The 13,597-nt window shown below is 37.0% G+C and overlaps 1 protein-coding gene across 2 annotated transcripts in view; it reads left to right on the top strand.

Annotated features, from left to right (window-relative positions):
* Positions 1-3,338: 3,338 nt before the first annotated feature.
* Positions 3,339-13,597, top strand: part of ATXN7L1 (ataxin 7 like 1) — a 34,956-nt gene continuing 24,697 nt past the window's right edge. For both annotated transcript variants that reach the window (XM_010172527.2, XM_010172528.2), the window contains exons 1-2: positions 3,339-3,557; positions 12,256-12,539. In XM_010172527.2, the coding sequence (XP_010170829.1) occupies positions 3,352-3,557; positions 12,256-12,539 (490 nt within the window). In that variant the 5' untranslated portion in view covers positions 3,339-3,351. The remainder of the gene's footprint in view (positions 3,558-12,255; positions 12,540-13,597) is intronic.

The raw sequence follows: 13,597 nt of genomic DNA, 5'->3' as shown, positions 1-13,597 counted from the left end.
TGGCTATTTACATTCTTCCTCCTGTATGACTTTACAGTGGTCTTAATTTCCATTTTGCTTCTAGGAAATTTCAGGAGAAGCTGAATGATGCTGATAGTTCTCAAATATGTATCAGAGTCTGTCTAAAACATGGAAGACTTTCTGTAGCCATGTTTTGGGACAAGAGGGGAGCTTGAGGAGGTAAAAGGAAATGCCAAATACAGTAATTGGTTCTGATGACAAGAATGATCACCAATCTGACACACTCAGATAAAAGAAGTGATTTTGTAATCTTTTCCTTCCCTATCTTTTAAGTAAACATTTATTTAAAATAGTTATATGCACTTTATTATACTGTCATATCACAACAATGCCTCTTCCACCATTTTCTATGTTATAGTAAAAAATCCAAAGTTAATTTAATGGTGTGCTCTTGGAAATTAATAAATTGAGAAAGTTGTCTAGGGAAAAGCACCAAATGTTTAGCTTGACTAAAAATCCAGTGTAGAGAAACTGTTAAAAAATAACTTGATATAGCATGTGATCCTTAGATGACTTGAAATGTAATTTTAGATGGTCAGTATCTTGAATGTCCGTCTTTCTGGAAGATTAATTTTAATAACAGAGTAGCATATTTCACTTCCAAATATATTCACAGGGGTGATGTTTAAGACACAGTTTATTAGAAGGTAGTTGGTCTTGAGAAAGCCAGTAGCTGTGGTGAAGATTGGAGTATTTAATCCTGAATTGACATAATTTGTGTATGAAAATTTAGTTTTTTCCCAAGTTTCCCTTTATATACAGCTTGGTTTTGTTGATTACATAGTAGTTCCTTTTCATCAGTCCTCAAGTAATTAATGGGAAAGTTGCAAATTTTTATTAAGCTAATTTAAATTGAGCAGTTGCTGAGAATCTTGACTTGGTGAATCTTGAAACAATAACTGTTATTTAACAAAATAAATACTCTGTGAATGGAACTCTGCATTTCAGAGGCAGATGCGTAGTTTACATGGTTGTTGCCACAAATGTGAGGTGAAATGAATGTAAATTAACCGTGTCCTGCAAAGGACTTTTAAAGGCAGAGGCTGCACACTGAGGTGTGTGACAGGGTGAAAACCAGCAAATGACAGTTGGCATTTGGGGTGTGAGGGGAGCTACTTTTTGTATTTGAGAAGAATTAAGACTTTTTTATTCTTGGTTGCGGGAGAACCTGGTAGGAATTTCAGCATTTGTAATGAAAGCATTGCAAATATGAAGATATGGAAGTGCTTGATCTTTAAGAGAAATGCCTTTATTTAGTCATTGGAGATATAATAGAAACAGTTTTGAATATATATTTTTTTAAGCATTTATCTTTGTTCTTGAGGTACTCGCCTATTGCAAATTAATCATGGATGAATCCTTCTGCTACTGGCAAGTTTTTACTTGTGAGGATGCCAGACAAATTGTCATGTTTTGATTCTCTGTGGGAAAATTTTTCTTAGCTATCCTTGAAATATCAAACTAGCAAGCACAAGGTTGATGATGTAAATACAAAACCTTCCCTTGCAGCAGCAGCAGGTTGTTGTTGCTTCTTTAACCTGCTCTTGGCTGATGGGGCAATACTGTGCAAGCTCAAAGAATAGCACCCACTTGGATTCTCCAAGTTACGTGCTGAAGGCTTTAGATGAGGAAAAATTGCCACATGTGGAAGGAGAAACTCCAGCTTTTCCAAAGTTCTTGGTCTGTAATTACATTATCATAGAATGGTTTGGGTTGGAAGGGACCTTAAAGGTCATCCAGTTCCAACCCCCCTGCCATTAACAGGGACACCTTCCACTAGACCAGGTTGCTCAAAGCCTCATCCAACCTGGCCTTGAACACTTCCAGGGAGGGGGCATCCACAGCTTCTCTGGGCAACCTGTTCCAGTGTCTCACCACCCTCACAGCAAAGAATTTCTTCCTAATATCTAATCTAAACCTACCCTCTTCCAGCTTAAAGCCATTTCTCCTTGTTCTATCACTACCTGCTCTTGAAAAAAAAGTCCCTCCCCAGCCCTCCTGTGGTCCTGGTTGGGCTTACTGCATTTGGTTCCTGTGCCAGTAGCGGGGGTACCTGGCTGATCACTGCTGTGGAGGCCCCTGGTGCCGGGGCACCATCGAGCCGGACCGGTCAGCTGCTGCTGAGGGGCCCTGCTGACTGGGAAGTTCCTCTTCCCTCAGCCCACCCGTGCCGCCCGCTGCCTCTGCCCGGGGAGCACCGGGGCTGACTCACTGCGGGGTGAAGGGCTTGGGGAGAGGGTGTTCCCACGAACAGGGGACAGCACTGTTAAGGGTTTATAGCACCTCTCAGCAAATGAACAACTCCTGTCTCTTGTAATATTTTGTAGTTGTGCTGAAGTTCGCAGCATCAAGCCTGTTTGCAGCGCACTGTGATCCAGCTGACTGGCCAAAGCACTAGCACTTTTTCCCTGAAGTACATCATTTGTAAAGAATGGCCAGATACCTTCTTCAAACAGTCTTTTTATTTAATAATATCAGGGATAGGATTTTTAGATTTTAAAAAATAATAATAATAACCAAACCCAAACAATTTTACTGAAGTCTTGTCTGTCCTGAAGCCTGTTTCCCCCGTTGTGGGGTCAGCAGGGCCTTGCTTTTAGCAGTACTTCAGAGGTCTGAGTGTGCTTACACAAGGGCCTGACCTCTGGATGCAGTGTTTGTAACTGATATATAAACTTCCTGCTTTTTTTGCACTTGCCAGTTGCTCTGTGTGGAAAAAAATAAGCTTTTACCTTGATTGGTGCTTGGAGATAACCTGTCTGTCTGGAAGGGCTGGGAGCAGTAGACCTTTTCCTGCTTTTCAGTCTTCTGGTGGTTTTCCTTATAGCTTTCTATTAAACAAGATAGTCATAAAATAAAGTGCCCAATAACTGGATCACCTAAATTCTTCATAAACCATTATAGAAGCAATCTCATGTCTGTCACAGAGTATTTCACCGAATCATCTGAGCTGTTGTTACATGCTCTCCTCTTTCCTCTTTACGTTAAAGAGCTGGGACACCTAGTGTACCTCACACAGATGCTGGTGGTTACTTACTGCTTAAAAAGTGGTTTGAGATTTCTTGGTGAAATTTTCTGGTAGGTTATTAGCATTTATTTTACTACGTTTTACATTTTTCAGAGCCCTTCACAGAGTTGATTTTGTTTAATTATCATTTGGCTTGATTGCATTCACAACAGGAATGAGCTGGTGATATTCAGAGTGATGAAATCAGTGTAACTAGCATAGAGAGAAACAATTTCCTCTTCCCTGACTTCTTTTTATTTTTTTAGCCTGTGAAATGCTGTAAAGTTTATTATTTTTCCGTTACAGAACGAAGACACGGTTCAATGTGTAAACCTTCCCCTTCTCCAGCTTCTCCAGCCTGCAATTCCAGGACATCCCTAGTACAGATGAAACCGAAATCCTGTATCAGTGGCCATAACCCTGTCAGCAGCAACTCAAAGCCATTCAAAACGCCCAAAGACAATCTACTTACCTCCAGTAGCAAACAGCACACAGTCTTTCCTTCAAAAGTATCACGGGATAAACCATGGTAAGTACCAAAATAATAGTTCCTGAAGATGTTGGTGTTCAAGTATCTCTATGTATATTTCACAATAATTAAAAAAAAAAAAAAATTCCTTATTCTCGTCTTATCTAAGTTTACAGTTTAAAAGCCTCTATTTCAAGGAGAAAACTGGGATGTTTTTAAATTTATATCTATATATATATAGGAAGAGGAAAAAGGACTGGCTTACTTTTCGGATGTTCAATCAAATGTCTGCTTTTCTGAGATTTGTATAGCAAGTGAGATATTGACCCAGTTTGCTATCTTCAAGGTTCTTCTTCCTTTACAGAATCAGCCCTTAAAACTGCTGCTTTTAAACAGTAGGATATTTTTTGCAGAGTTCTTAATATTGGCTTAACTGATGTTCATGAAAACTTACTGGTTATAGTCATTTATCTTCAACAGCAGCTGCTGTTGGAGTGTGTTCTGTATTTTGGTAATGTTTCATGACTTAAAAGAAGACAGAAGAAAATCCTGGCTATGAAAATCACTTGTTGGGGGACATCTTACATAATATACTGTGATATATTTACATATATAGGCTTTGCCACTGCCAGGCCCATCCTCCTGTGACTGTGATGATAGCATCAGGGTTGCAAAAATGTAAATGAGAGCAGAACTGAGTCACTATTTTATCCCATAAGAAACTGTTTTGTCTTTAGTTATCTACAGAAAAGATGCTTTGTGATTAGGTCACTAGGTTGGTGACTTGAGGTCTGGGTTCAGTTCCTGGTTCTGCACAGGCTACTGTTACGCTGTAGCCTCCTCGGCCTCATTTCTGTGTCTGTAAACTTGAGATAGTAAGACTTCCTTTTTCTTAAGTTTTATCTACTCACTGTGTAAAGATCCTTCCTTTTAGATGTAATATCTAGCATAAGAAGATCATGATTTTAGGTAGGATTTCTGGACACAATTGCCTTAAAGCAGTAAATAATGTAATGCAAGCCATTCACTCATGAGACAAAGCATAAACTCAAATTATGTTAGAGTAATGGCTCATGTTTTCTGCCTGGAACACACACTAGTTGGTGTGATTTCAAAGAGGGAGCTTCTGCCAAGCTGTAGAATTTACCTTGCACTGGAACAAACCTGATCAAAATCTAATCTTCCTATAAATCTGAACCCACCGTCTCTATAAGCATGATAAGCATTCTGGACAATTATGGTATATAATTCTGAAAATAGATTACACGCACACGTACATACACAGATAAGATAGAAGCTATTCTAGTTAAGGTGTAAGCACCTCATTTACTGTTTTTCAAACAATATTCTTGACTGAATAGTGACCTTTTCTTCTGAATGTTAGAGAGGAATTTTATACAAGAGGGTTTTTTTTTTTAAGTAAGTAAAAGAAAATCAGAAAGGACTTCAGAATATTAACACTATTGACTCTAAACCTGTTTCTCATCCTAGTGGTACAGACAGCAACTTACATATCTACATTTCAGCATACTCACTGAATCTATAAACACTCTCTTCCGTTCTGGCAACAGATGGCATTCTGTCAGTCAGTAAAAGCTGGAAGGGAACAAAATAACTGAGCATTTCCACCAATCCCTTTTCCCTTTATTTGGAACATCCCAAACATTTACTGATGATTAACAAAGTAGATTTAGCCATTTAAAACTGTTGTACTGCTCTGTTAATACTTTGGCAACGAATATGTCAGTAGTTGTACTTGTGAATTACCCATTCTTGCAGCTCTGCTGGGAGATAATACTGTGGTTTTGTTTACTGGAGGGGAAAAATGGGGGATATAGTAGTTACAGATATTGTAATCATCACACAACAAATCACAAACAGTCTGAAGTGGACATCAATGAACTTGTCTTTCAAAATGTAGTGTTAAGTGCCTTAGATTATATGACTTTTTAAAGAATAAAATCAGTCTGATAATTATCATAGGTTATAGAGAGCTGATGGCTGTTATGGAAGAAAATGTTTGTTCCTATTCCAGTAGTGGATTATAATTTTTATTTAGAATTCTAGAAAATATTCAGCAGTTCTGATTTTTTAAAGGAGAAATTATTAATAAAAATCTATTCTTTTTTAAGGTAAGATTATATCTTCCATTCAGCTGTCTGTACAAGTCATAGAATTTCAGCCACTTGCAGAATGAAATACTCAATTGACACAAATATATTTGTCTCAAAAATGCAAATAGGATTTGTCATGTATCCAAGCGTATTGTGGTTTATCATCCTCAAAAACTTCCAGTTATTCAGTGCTTTTGTCTGTTCTGTTGTAGTCTCATACCACAAATATTTACTTGACATAGGTTCTTTCAGACAGTTACCAAATTAGCTTAATTCAGGAATTGTATCACTTGCAGTGATTATTTTCCAGACCTGGAATAATGTTTGCTGTGCTTGCCTGATTCTTTCATACAACATCACTTAAATTTTAGCTGTTACAATTAGTAGAGTATTTCAGCAGTGGCCTCTGCCACAGCATGGCCCAGCAGATCTGTTGTCATGCCTGCCTGCATGTAGACCCAACTCTTCCCTTGTTTAATTCATTATAGTTTTGGTTGAGTCATCACCTTAAACGTTGACTGAGTAACTCTTTCTCTTCTTTGCGTCCTGTGTCGTTCTAAGATGTGCTACAGAGGTTCAGGTTGCTCCTTGGCTAACGCTTTAAGAAGCGTGATCAGAATGGTCAGATGAAAGAGTTCTGAAACTGTTTTGTTTTGTAGCCGCTGTTTTAATACTTCCCTTCTTGTAGCTGGAATACAAAGGATTATTGTGAATACATCATCCCAAAATATCTGTCAGTTCTGATTTTTTTCCCCTCTGTATCTCTCTTAACGTTGTTGCTATTAATACAGCAGCGCTTAGAGACTGGAGCAGTGCTGGAGCACCGCTGCGCTCTGCACAGGATAAATGTAAACCATTGTTTTCTGAAGCTAGCGCCTGAGGTGGCAAGAAATATAGCAAAAGGGTAGAAAATAGAGAGAAAAAGGCAAAAAAGAAGATGATTGGTAGTAATAACAATAATAATGAGCAAGCAATCATAATAAGAATAGCCCAGATACCCTTGATAAAAGGCATTCTTTTTATTCCTGTGGCCAGGAGCTCTCTCCCTCACTGCTGACCTACCCAAACAGAGCTGCTTCCCTTGTCGTGCCCCAGCGCAGCTTCTGAGCACTGCCCTGGAGGATTTTGGTGCTGTGAATCCACCCATCTCTGATCCTGAGGCAGTGTAAAACTGGGGTAAAGTGTTAAAGTAAGCTAGCCCTGAGATACCAGCTGAAGAAAGTCTCCTCGACCTCCCTCCGCAAGGATTAGCCATTGCCTGACAGAAGTTCAGAAAATGAAGAAAATGGGATGGAAATGATGTGGGTTTCATTAACATGTAGAAAACTGACACTCCTTCTGTGAACACAAATAGGATCATAAGGGTATACATGTGGGTAATCATTTAAAATTTATGTCACTTTTCAAAGGTTTTTTTTAATCATCTCTTAGTATTTATTTCTTTATGTTAGGAAATACCATTTTTCATACTGAGGTTGAGAAAGTGAAGCTAGTCAAGATTTAAGGATATTCCTAACACAGCATGGAATTGGAAACAAAATTCAGCAGTTAACTTGGACCTCTTATTCTACCACTAAATCACAAATACTTAGTTACATTGTAGAGATGATCCCAGCAATGTAGAATGGAGCAATGTTTTATGTTTTTAAATGTTTGTGAATTTCTTTTCTCACAAATTTGAAGAGAGTTGAATGGGTGGCTGAGATTTTAGAATGAATATAGTTATAAATGACAAAAAAAAACCACCAAGCAAAATTATGTAAGAGCAAGGAAAAATATTTTTTTAAAGTCTGAAGAAAGGAAAATAGAGGTAATAGGGAACTAGGTATGAGGAGTATTGTGGCATATTAAAATTATTTTTTCATGCTTGGGAATGATAGTGACAAGCAATGGCCTGGGACTAAAAAAAATTGCCATGAGATACTTGGGAGGTGAATTTACTCTTGTTTCAGGTGTCTGTCACGGGTTCTGCTGAAGGAGTAGTTAGAATAGAATAAGAACAGAATAATTTCAGTTGGAAGGGCCCTACAGTGATTGTCTAGTCCAAGTGCTTGACCAAGAATATGAGAAAACAGAAAGAAATCAGTTATCCAAAAAAGAGAATGAGCTTTTGAATCCTGGCATGATCGAGCACTTTGTGTAGCCCTCTGATATTTCTGTAGCCTTTTTCTGGTTCTCTTCTAATTCATCAGCATTGGTATTGAACCACTGGTCAGCAACACTGGAAGCCATATTCCAGTATCGGTGTAACCAGGGATGTGTGAAAACTAAAACTGCTCCTTAATCTTATCCCTGTTAATATAATAAGCACAGCAATACAATAAAAGCTCATAGTGCTTATCCCCTGTGACCACTTAATATTTTTGTCACTATTTTCTAGTATGTTGTTTCCCTGTATTTCACTGCAGACTGAATAGTTTATTTCATGTGTAACTTTACATTTGCTTTTATTAAAATATCTTTTAAATTAATGAACTTTACCAAACACTCCATGCTCCTTTTTATCACTGCCCTGGTCTCTTCGTTATTTGTTTTCCCTCGATACTGATTCCATCAGCAAATGTTATCACCAGTAATCTTCTGTTTCTGAAGACCAGTTAAGTTTTCAATCATGTTAGACTTGGTAATGATGGCTAAAAAGCTCCCTAGCAAGCACCCTTATTGAATCATAAATCTCTGAAAAACTAGTTTTGAATTTTATGTTGTTTAACATTTGCTTTTAAACTGTTTTTACATTAGGTTTTAAACTGTTTTTATTTGTGTTTTATAATGCTTTTCAAAAGTCAGAACATTTTCACAGTTATCTTTGTCAGCTTAACTGGTAACCTCATCAAAAAGTGAAATGCATTGCTTTGCCAAGATCTGATTTTCAGCAAAACCATGTGAACTAATTATTTATCAGTTTATTTTTATTAGCTTTTCCATTATTTCTTCCAAGACACTCTAGTTTGGATTTTCAGTGTGGATGCAACAGCAGCACTGAGCTAGCTTCTCTAAGTTGCCAAATATTCCAAGAGTCAATTAGAAATTAATATGCTGAGACCCAATATCTCTCCAGCTCCTTTGGAACTCATGGCAACATTATCCAGATTTGCTTATGTTTAAAAAACAAAACAAAACAAAACATAATTTTTCAGCTGGCACTTTACACTTACTGAGGGAATCGAAAAACATTTTTATGTGATTGGAGATAATCCAATTATTATGCTTCCTTCTTAGTATAGAAGAAATACTGAACATTTCTGACATTTTTGCATCGCCAATAACTATTTTACTGTCCTTTAAGTAGATACTGCTATTAAGTGAACTTGTCTTTACTAAAAACAGATTTTTCTCACCTATCTTTGGCAATCATCTGTATTCCTATTTTTCTCGTTTTTACTGATTGTCATGTGCCCTTGCTCTGTTTTTCTGTTTGTTGCATGTTGTTTTTCTAATTACCTCTTTCAGCAGTTGTCTTTAATAAATCTCAACAGGCTCTTCATTCAAAAATTCCTTTTAAAATATAGTAAAGAAGGATAAAGACCTTATTTTTTATTTTTCTAACAAACTTTTTAAAGAAGTCCTCAATTTTTACTCAAAAAACTCAGTTTGAGAACTCTTTTTAACCATCAAATACAAATATCAGCGGTTGTGATTTATTTCTGTTTTTAGTCCCCAGTAATTGACTGTGATCACTGGTCCTGTGCAGCTTCCAGTTTGCTGTTTGGTTATCAATTAATTTTTACAGGTTATGCTAAGATGAAACTAAAGTTCCTTAATGTTGAATGTAGTACTCATATTTAAAAAAAAAAAAAAATCTATAGCTTCTAAATTCTCAAATAATTTGTTGTAGACTACCAGGAGCCCTATAGAATGTGTGTCTTCAAGTACTGGAGTATTTTTCATTTTTGTTCTACAGTGCAATGAAATGCATGATAAAGGTTGACTTGTTGATCTATAACAAAACTAAGCAAAACTCTTCCCTCCCCTGGGCTTTTTTTGTTATCGCAGTGATCCATCTGCATGTGCCCTAGGATTTGAGATTCTGGGCACTGCAAAACAGAGAAAATTTTAAAATATTTATTAACTGTAATTTACAACTGGACCAGATAATACAGTTGACCCTTTCACTGTGTATCAGTACTTTGAATTAAGACAGATCGTAGACTGGGCGTGAAGATTTGTTCATATGTTTTTACATAGTTTTACACAGTAAAACTCCTTGATCAAGAGTAAAAAAAAAAATTCTCCTATTTTCAGAAAATGTAATTGCCATCTGTTTAAAAGCAAAAAAAAAATACTAATTCCTACCCTGAGATGTTACAATTTTTATCTGTCAAGTAACTTAATAAGCTCAGAGAAGTTTAAAAAGTAGAGGATCAAATCCTCTCTTTCATAGCTCCATGTTTGCATTGTCATTGACATACTTAATGTAATTCTGGTTTTGTAAGTAAGTCACATTGTTTTGCTGAGGTACTGGCCAGCGCTCTACATTGTGTGCAGTCAGGTCTGTATTCTGACTAGCTGACTGCTGTATTTATGGTACCACACGATGTGGAAGTTTCATATAATCTAATTCCAGCTGCAGAATATGTCTTGGTGTTTAATTCTTCTTTTTAGTTTTATATACATATTGTTTATATCAAGTTTCATACATTTTTCTATATTAAAATACTGTTGGAACACAGATTAACAACTCTCCAGAATTGGAGAGGCCGTTCCAGCCACACACGCTGCACTTTCTGCTTATCAGCTGTGGAGAAACAGGTTTTGTCGTAGCCCAAGGAGGTCAAGACTTGTTATTTTGGACCCTTCTTCCGACGTTTCCAAAGGGTGTCCCATGGAGAATGCCATCTCAAAGTCATCTTTTTCAGACTGTAGAAACTCCACACCTCTTAAGCATTCCTTCTCTAGGAAGAATGCAGCAAAGGTGCATTTTTCAGACACAAAAGACTGAAATTATGTGAGACTTGTGAATGGGGGGAAGCCCCAGACCATACAGTGATGTGCAGACAGGCAAATGTTGCCTGTGTTGGGACACTGACCACTGACTGTGGTCTCTGGCAAGAAACTCTGCTTACCTGAACTGCAACTCGGCAGTGTACTTCAGATTATATACTGATTTAGCACTGGTTGATTGTTTAACAAACATAGAATATCTGCACTACCACACAAAATAACTGCAGTGATGTGCAAGGAGGAGATTGTTTTTTGAGTACAGTTTGCTAAGCAGTAATTTCTCACTCTTTATAAATATGTTTCATTTTACCTTAGCCTGTACATAACGTTGAACCTTTAAGATAATAATAGATTTAAAAAATCCCTGAGTTTTAAGAAATTTTTCTATGTTGAACAACCTCCTTGATTGTCATTAATGCTGGGGTTTAAAATTATGAAGGTTAGCTTAGTTCTGTGCAATTCAGAAAGGAGAAGACAGGAATACTGTTAAGGAGAGTCTCATGCTTCTATGTGAGGAATTTGTTTTACCTTTTAAACATCACCATGGAATTTGTATTTAAGAAAAATTGTGTTTCTTTTGTTTGCTTACTGTGGAATGGTAGTGTTAAAACTGTCATTTTTCGCATGATCTGTGTGTGAATTTGCTTACAAGGCAGATTGTCAATTATTTGGCAAAAGCAACTCTTCAGGCAGCGTATAGGAAGAACTGAATAAGTGAGATGTTTTCATTTGTGAAACCTGGGCTTAAAGCTCTGAGAATTTAGGGGGTTTCATTAGTATTTTTTCTCTGGGTTTGTTTCAGTAAGGAGAGGTATGTAATTTATATATTTTATATTTATTGGTAACCACAAGACATCCAAATTTTGAGTTGTTGGGTAGGTAAAAAGCAGCTACCATTGTTGGATATTTCCTCATATAGGAGACAGAAATGTTAAAATAATGTTGTAATTTAAAATTGTCTTAATATTTTTTTGCTGCCAAATGGAGAAGGTAACATTTGTTACTGTCATAAATATGCTGTGGTGGTAGTTAAGTCAGGAGAAGTTAGTTATTGCAACTTTATTCTGAAAAGAGCCAACTAAGCTAATAATTGTACTGGGAATTTTTGTTTTAAAGTTCACAAGATTTTATTAAAAATACATTTTTAGTAATGCTCAATTAATCAAGGATTTTAAGACTTTTAAATAGACCACTGTTAAGATTTCTGTGCTTAAAATCTCTTTTCTCCTTGTTTACAGAACTTGTATGTTATTCAGATACTTCTCAGCAAATTAATTATTTTTGTGTTTCTTTAAAAATATTGTGAGCAAACTTCTTTTTGTTATCATGGTGAGTTTAGTACAGCATACCCATATCTGACATGTGCTTATGTTAAAGGTATGAGACCATAACTGTAAGGGCATATGTTTTACTTAGTATCAAAGACTTATTTTGTTTATGAATAGTAAGGGATTGGATTTTTAAAAAAATGAAAAGGTTAATTTTCATATTTTTGTACATTGCCAGGCTTTACAGATGCCTGGTTTTGTAAACATATGATTGAACAAAAACAGTCAATAATTGTACTAAGTATTTAGTTTTAGTCTGGTCTGAAGATATTTTGTCACTTGCATTGACATTCTTATATCTGTGGAAGGGGATTAAGGAACTGTAAAGCTTCGGTACAGAAAATAAAACTTGAAGATTTTTCTTTGATTTTGCAGTGTTCCTGTTCCAGTAGTCAGTCTAGAGAAAATTCCTAACCTAGTGAAGGCAGATGGTGCCAATGTTAAAATGAATTCTGCAACCACTACCACCATCACCTCTTCCTCAGCCTCTTCATCCACCGTACCTGCTCCAACTTTGGTTAAATCTGGTTTGACATCCAAGTCAGTGCCACCATCACCAGAAAAGATTCTGAATGGCAAAGGAATTATAGCTCCATCAATAGACAAGAAACACCAAAATGGCACTAAAAGCAGTAACAAGCCTTACAAAAGACTTTCAGGTAAGTGATGCTGTAGTTCATTTTTTGAGGTAGTCCGTCTTTCTTCATTAACATTTCTATGGCTCAGAAATAAAGTACTAATAAAATTCTGTAGCCTGGTTTTGGTTTGATTTTTTTACTGTAAGATGCCAGTTTGCATATATGAAAAAGAAAACTTTCACACTCTTAGCACGTGTGAAATATTTTCAAAGTACACATTCTGTTTAGGTTGAAATCAGTGTGTTTAATGTGTTTCTCAACTGGTCAACAGGCCAAATATAAATTTTTAAGGAAGTAAATTTATTAAAACAGAAAGGCAGAAGGCTTCCTCAAGCCATTATGTAATTTGAGTCTGTTTACAACAAAAGACAATGTGCCTTGATTCAGTGACTTCAGTATAGTTATGATCAGGTTGAACAGTTGAGGCTTAAGACATTGGATTATCTACCAAGTCATGTTTTCTTAAAAAAATGTTATTTCTTGGTTGTAAATACTAGTTATAATTCCCCTCCATCCATCTCCCTCTGTGATTCACATGAGTGAAGACATTTAGAATCATAGAATCACAGAATGGTGTGAGTTGGAAGGGACCTTAAAGATTATCTAGTTCCACGCCCCCTGCCATCAGCAGGGACACCTTCCACCAGACCAGGGTGCTCAAAGCTTCATCCAACCTGGCCTTGAACACTTCCAGGGAGGAGCATCCACAGCTTCTCTGGGCAACCTGTTCCAGTGTCTCACCCTCCTCACAGGAAAGAATTTCTTCCTAATGTCTAATCTAAACCTACCCTCTTCCAGTTTAAAGCCATTACCCCTCGTCTTCTCACTCCCTGTCTTTGTCAAAAGTCTCCCCCCAGCTTTCTTGTAGGCCCCCTTCAGGTACTGGAAGCACGTAGCATGGGGATCTTAGTCTTCCTCAGGAAGGCAGGATGGTGGGGTTGAGGGAGCGATACTAAACGTGGGAATGCCCTGGATGGCCTTAGGCAGGGCAGTATCGAGGATGTAGGTTCCTCTGCACATCTGCCACCGACGCGCAGAATGCCCCATCATGGGAGGACAGAGGCTTGGTTAGAAAGGTT

The sequence above is a fragment of the Antrostomus carolinensis genome, unplaced genomic scaffold (assembly GCF_000700745.2).
Source record: "Antrostomus carolinensis isolate BGI_N321 unplaced genomic scaffold, ASM70074v2 scaffold5607, whole genome shotgun sequence".
NCBI lineage: Eukaryota > Metazoa > Chordata > Aves > Caprimulgiformes > Caprimulgidae > Antrostomus > Antrostomus carolinensis.
Note: the sequence above shows the minus strand (reverse complement) of the source record. Positions and strands in the feature narration are given on the sequence as shown.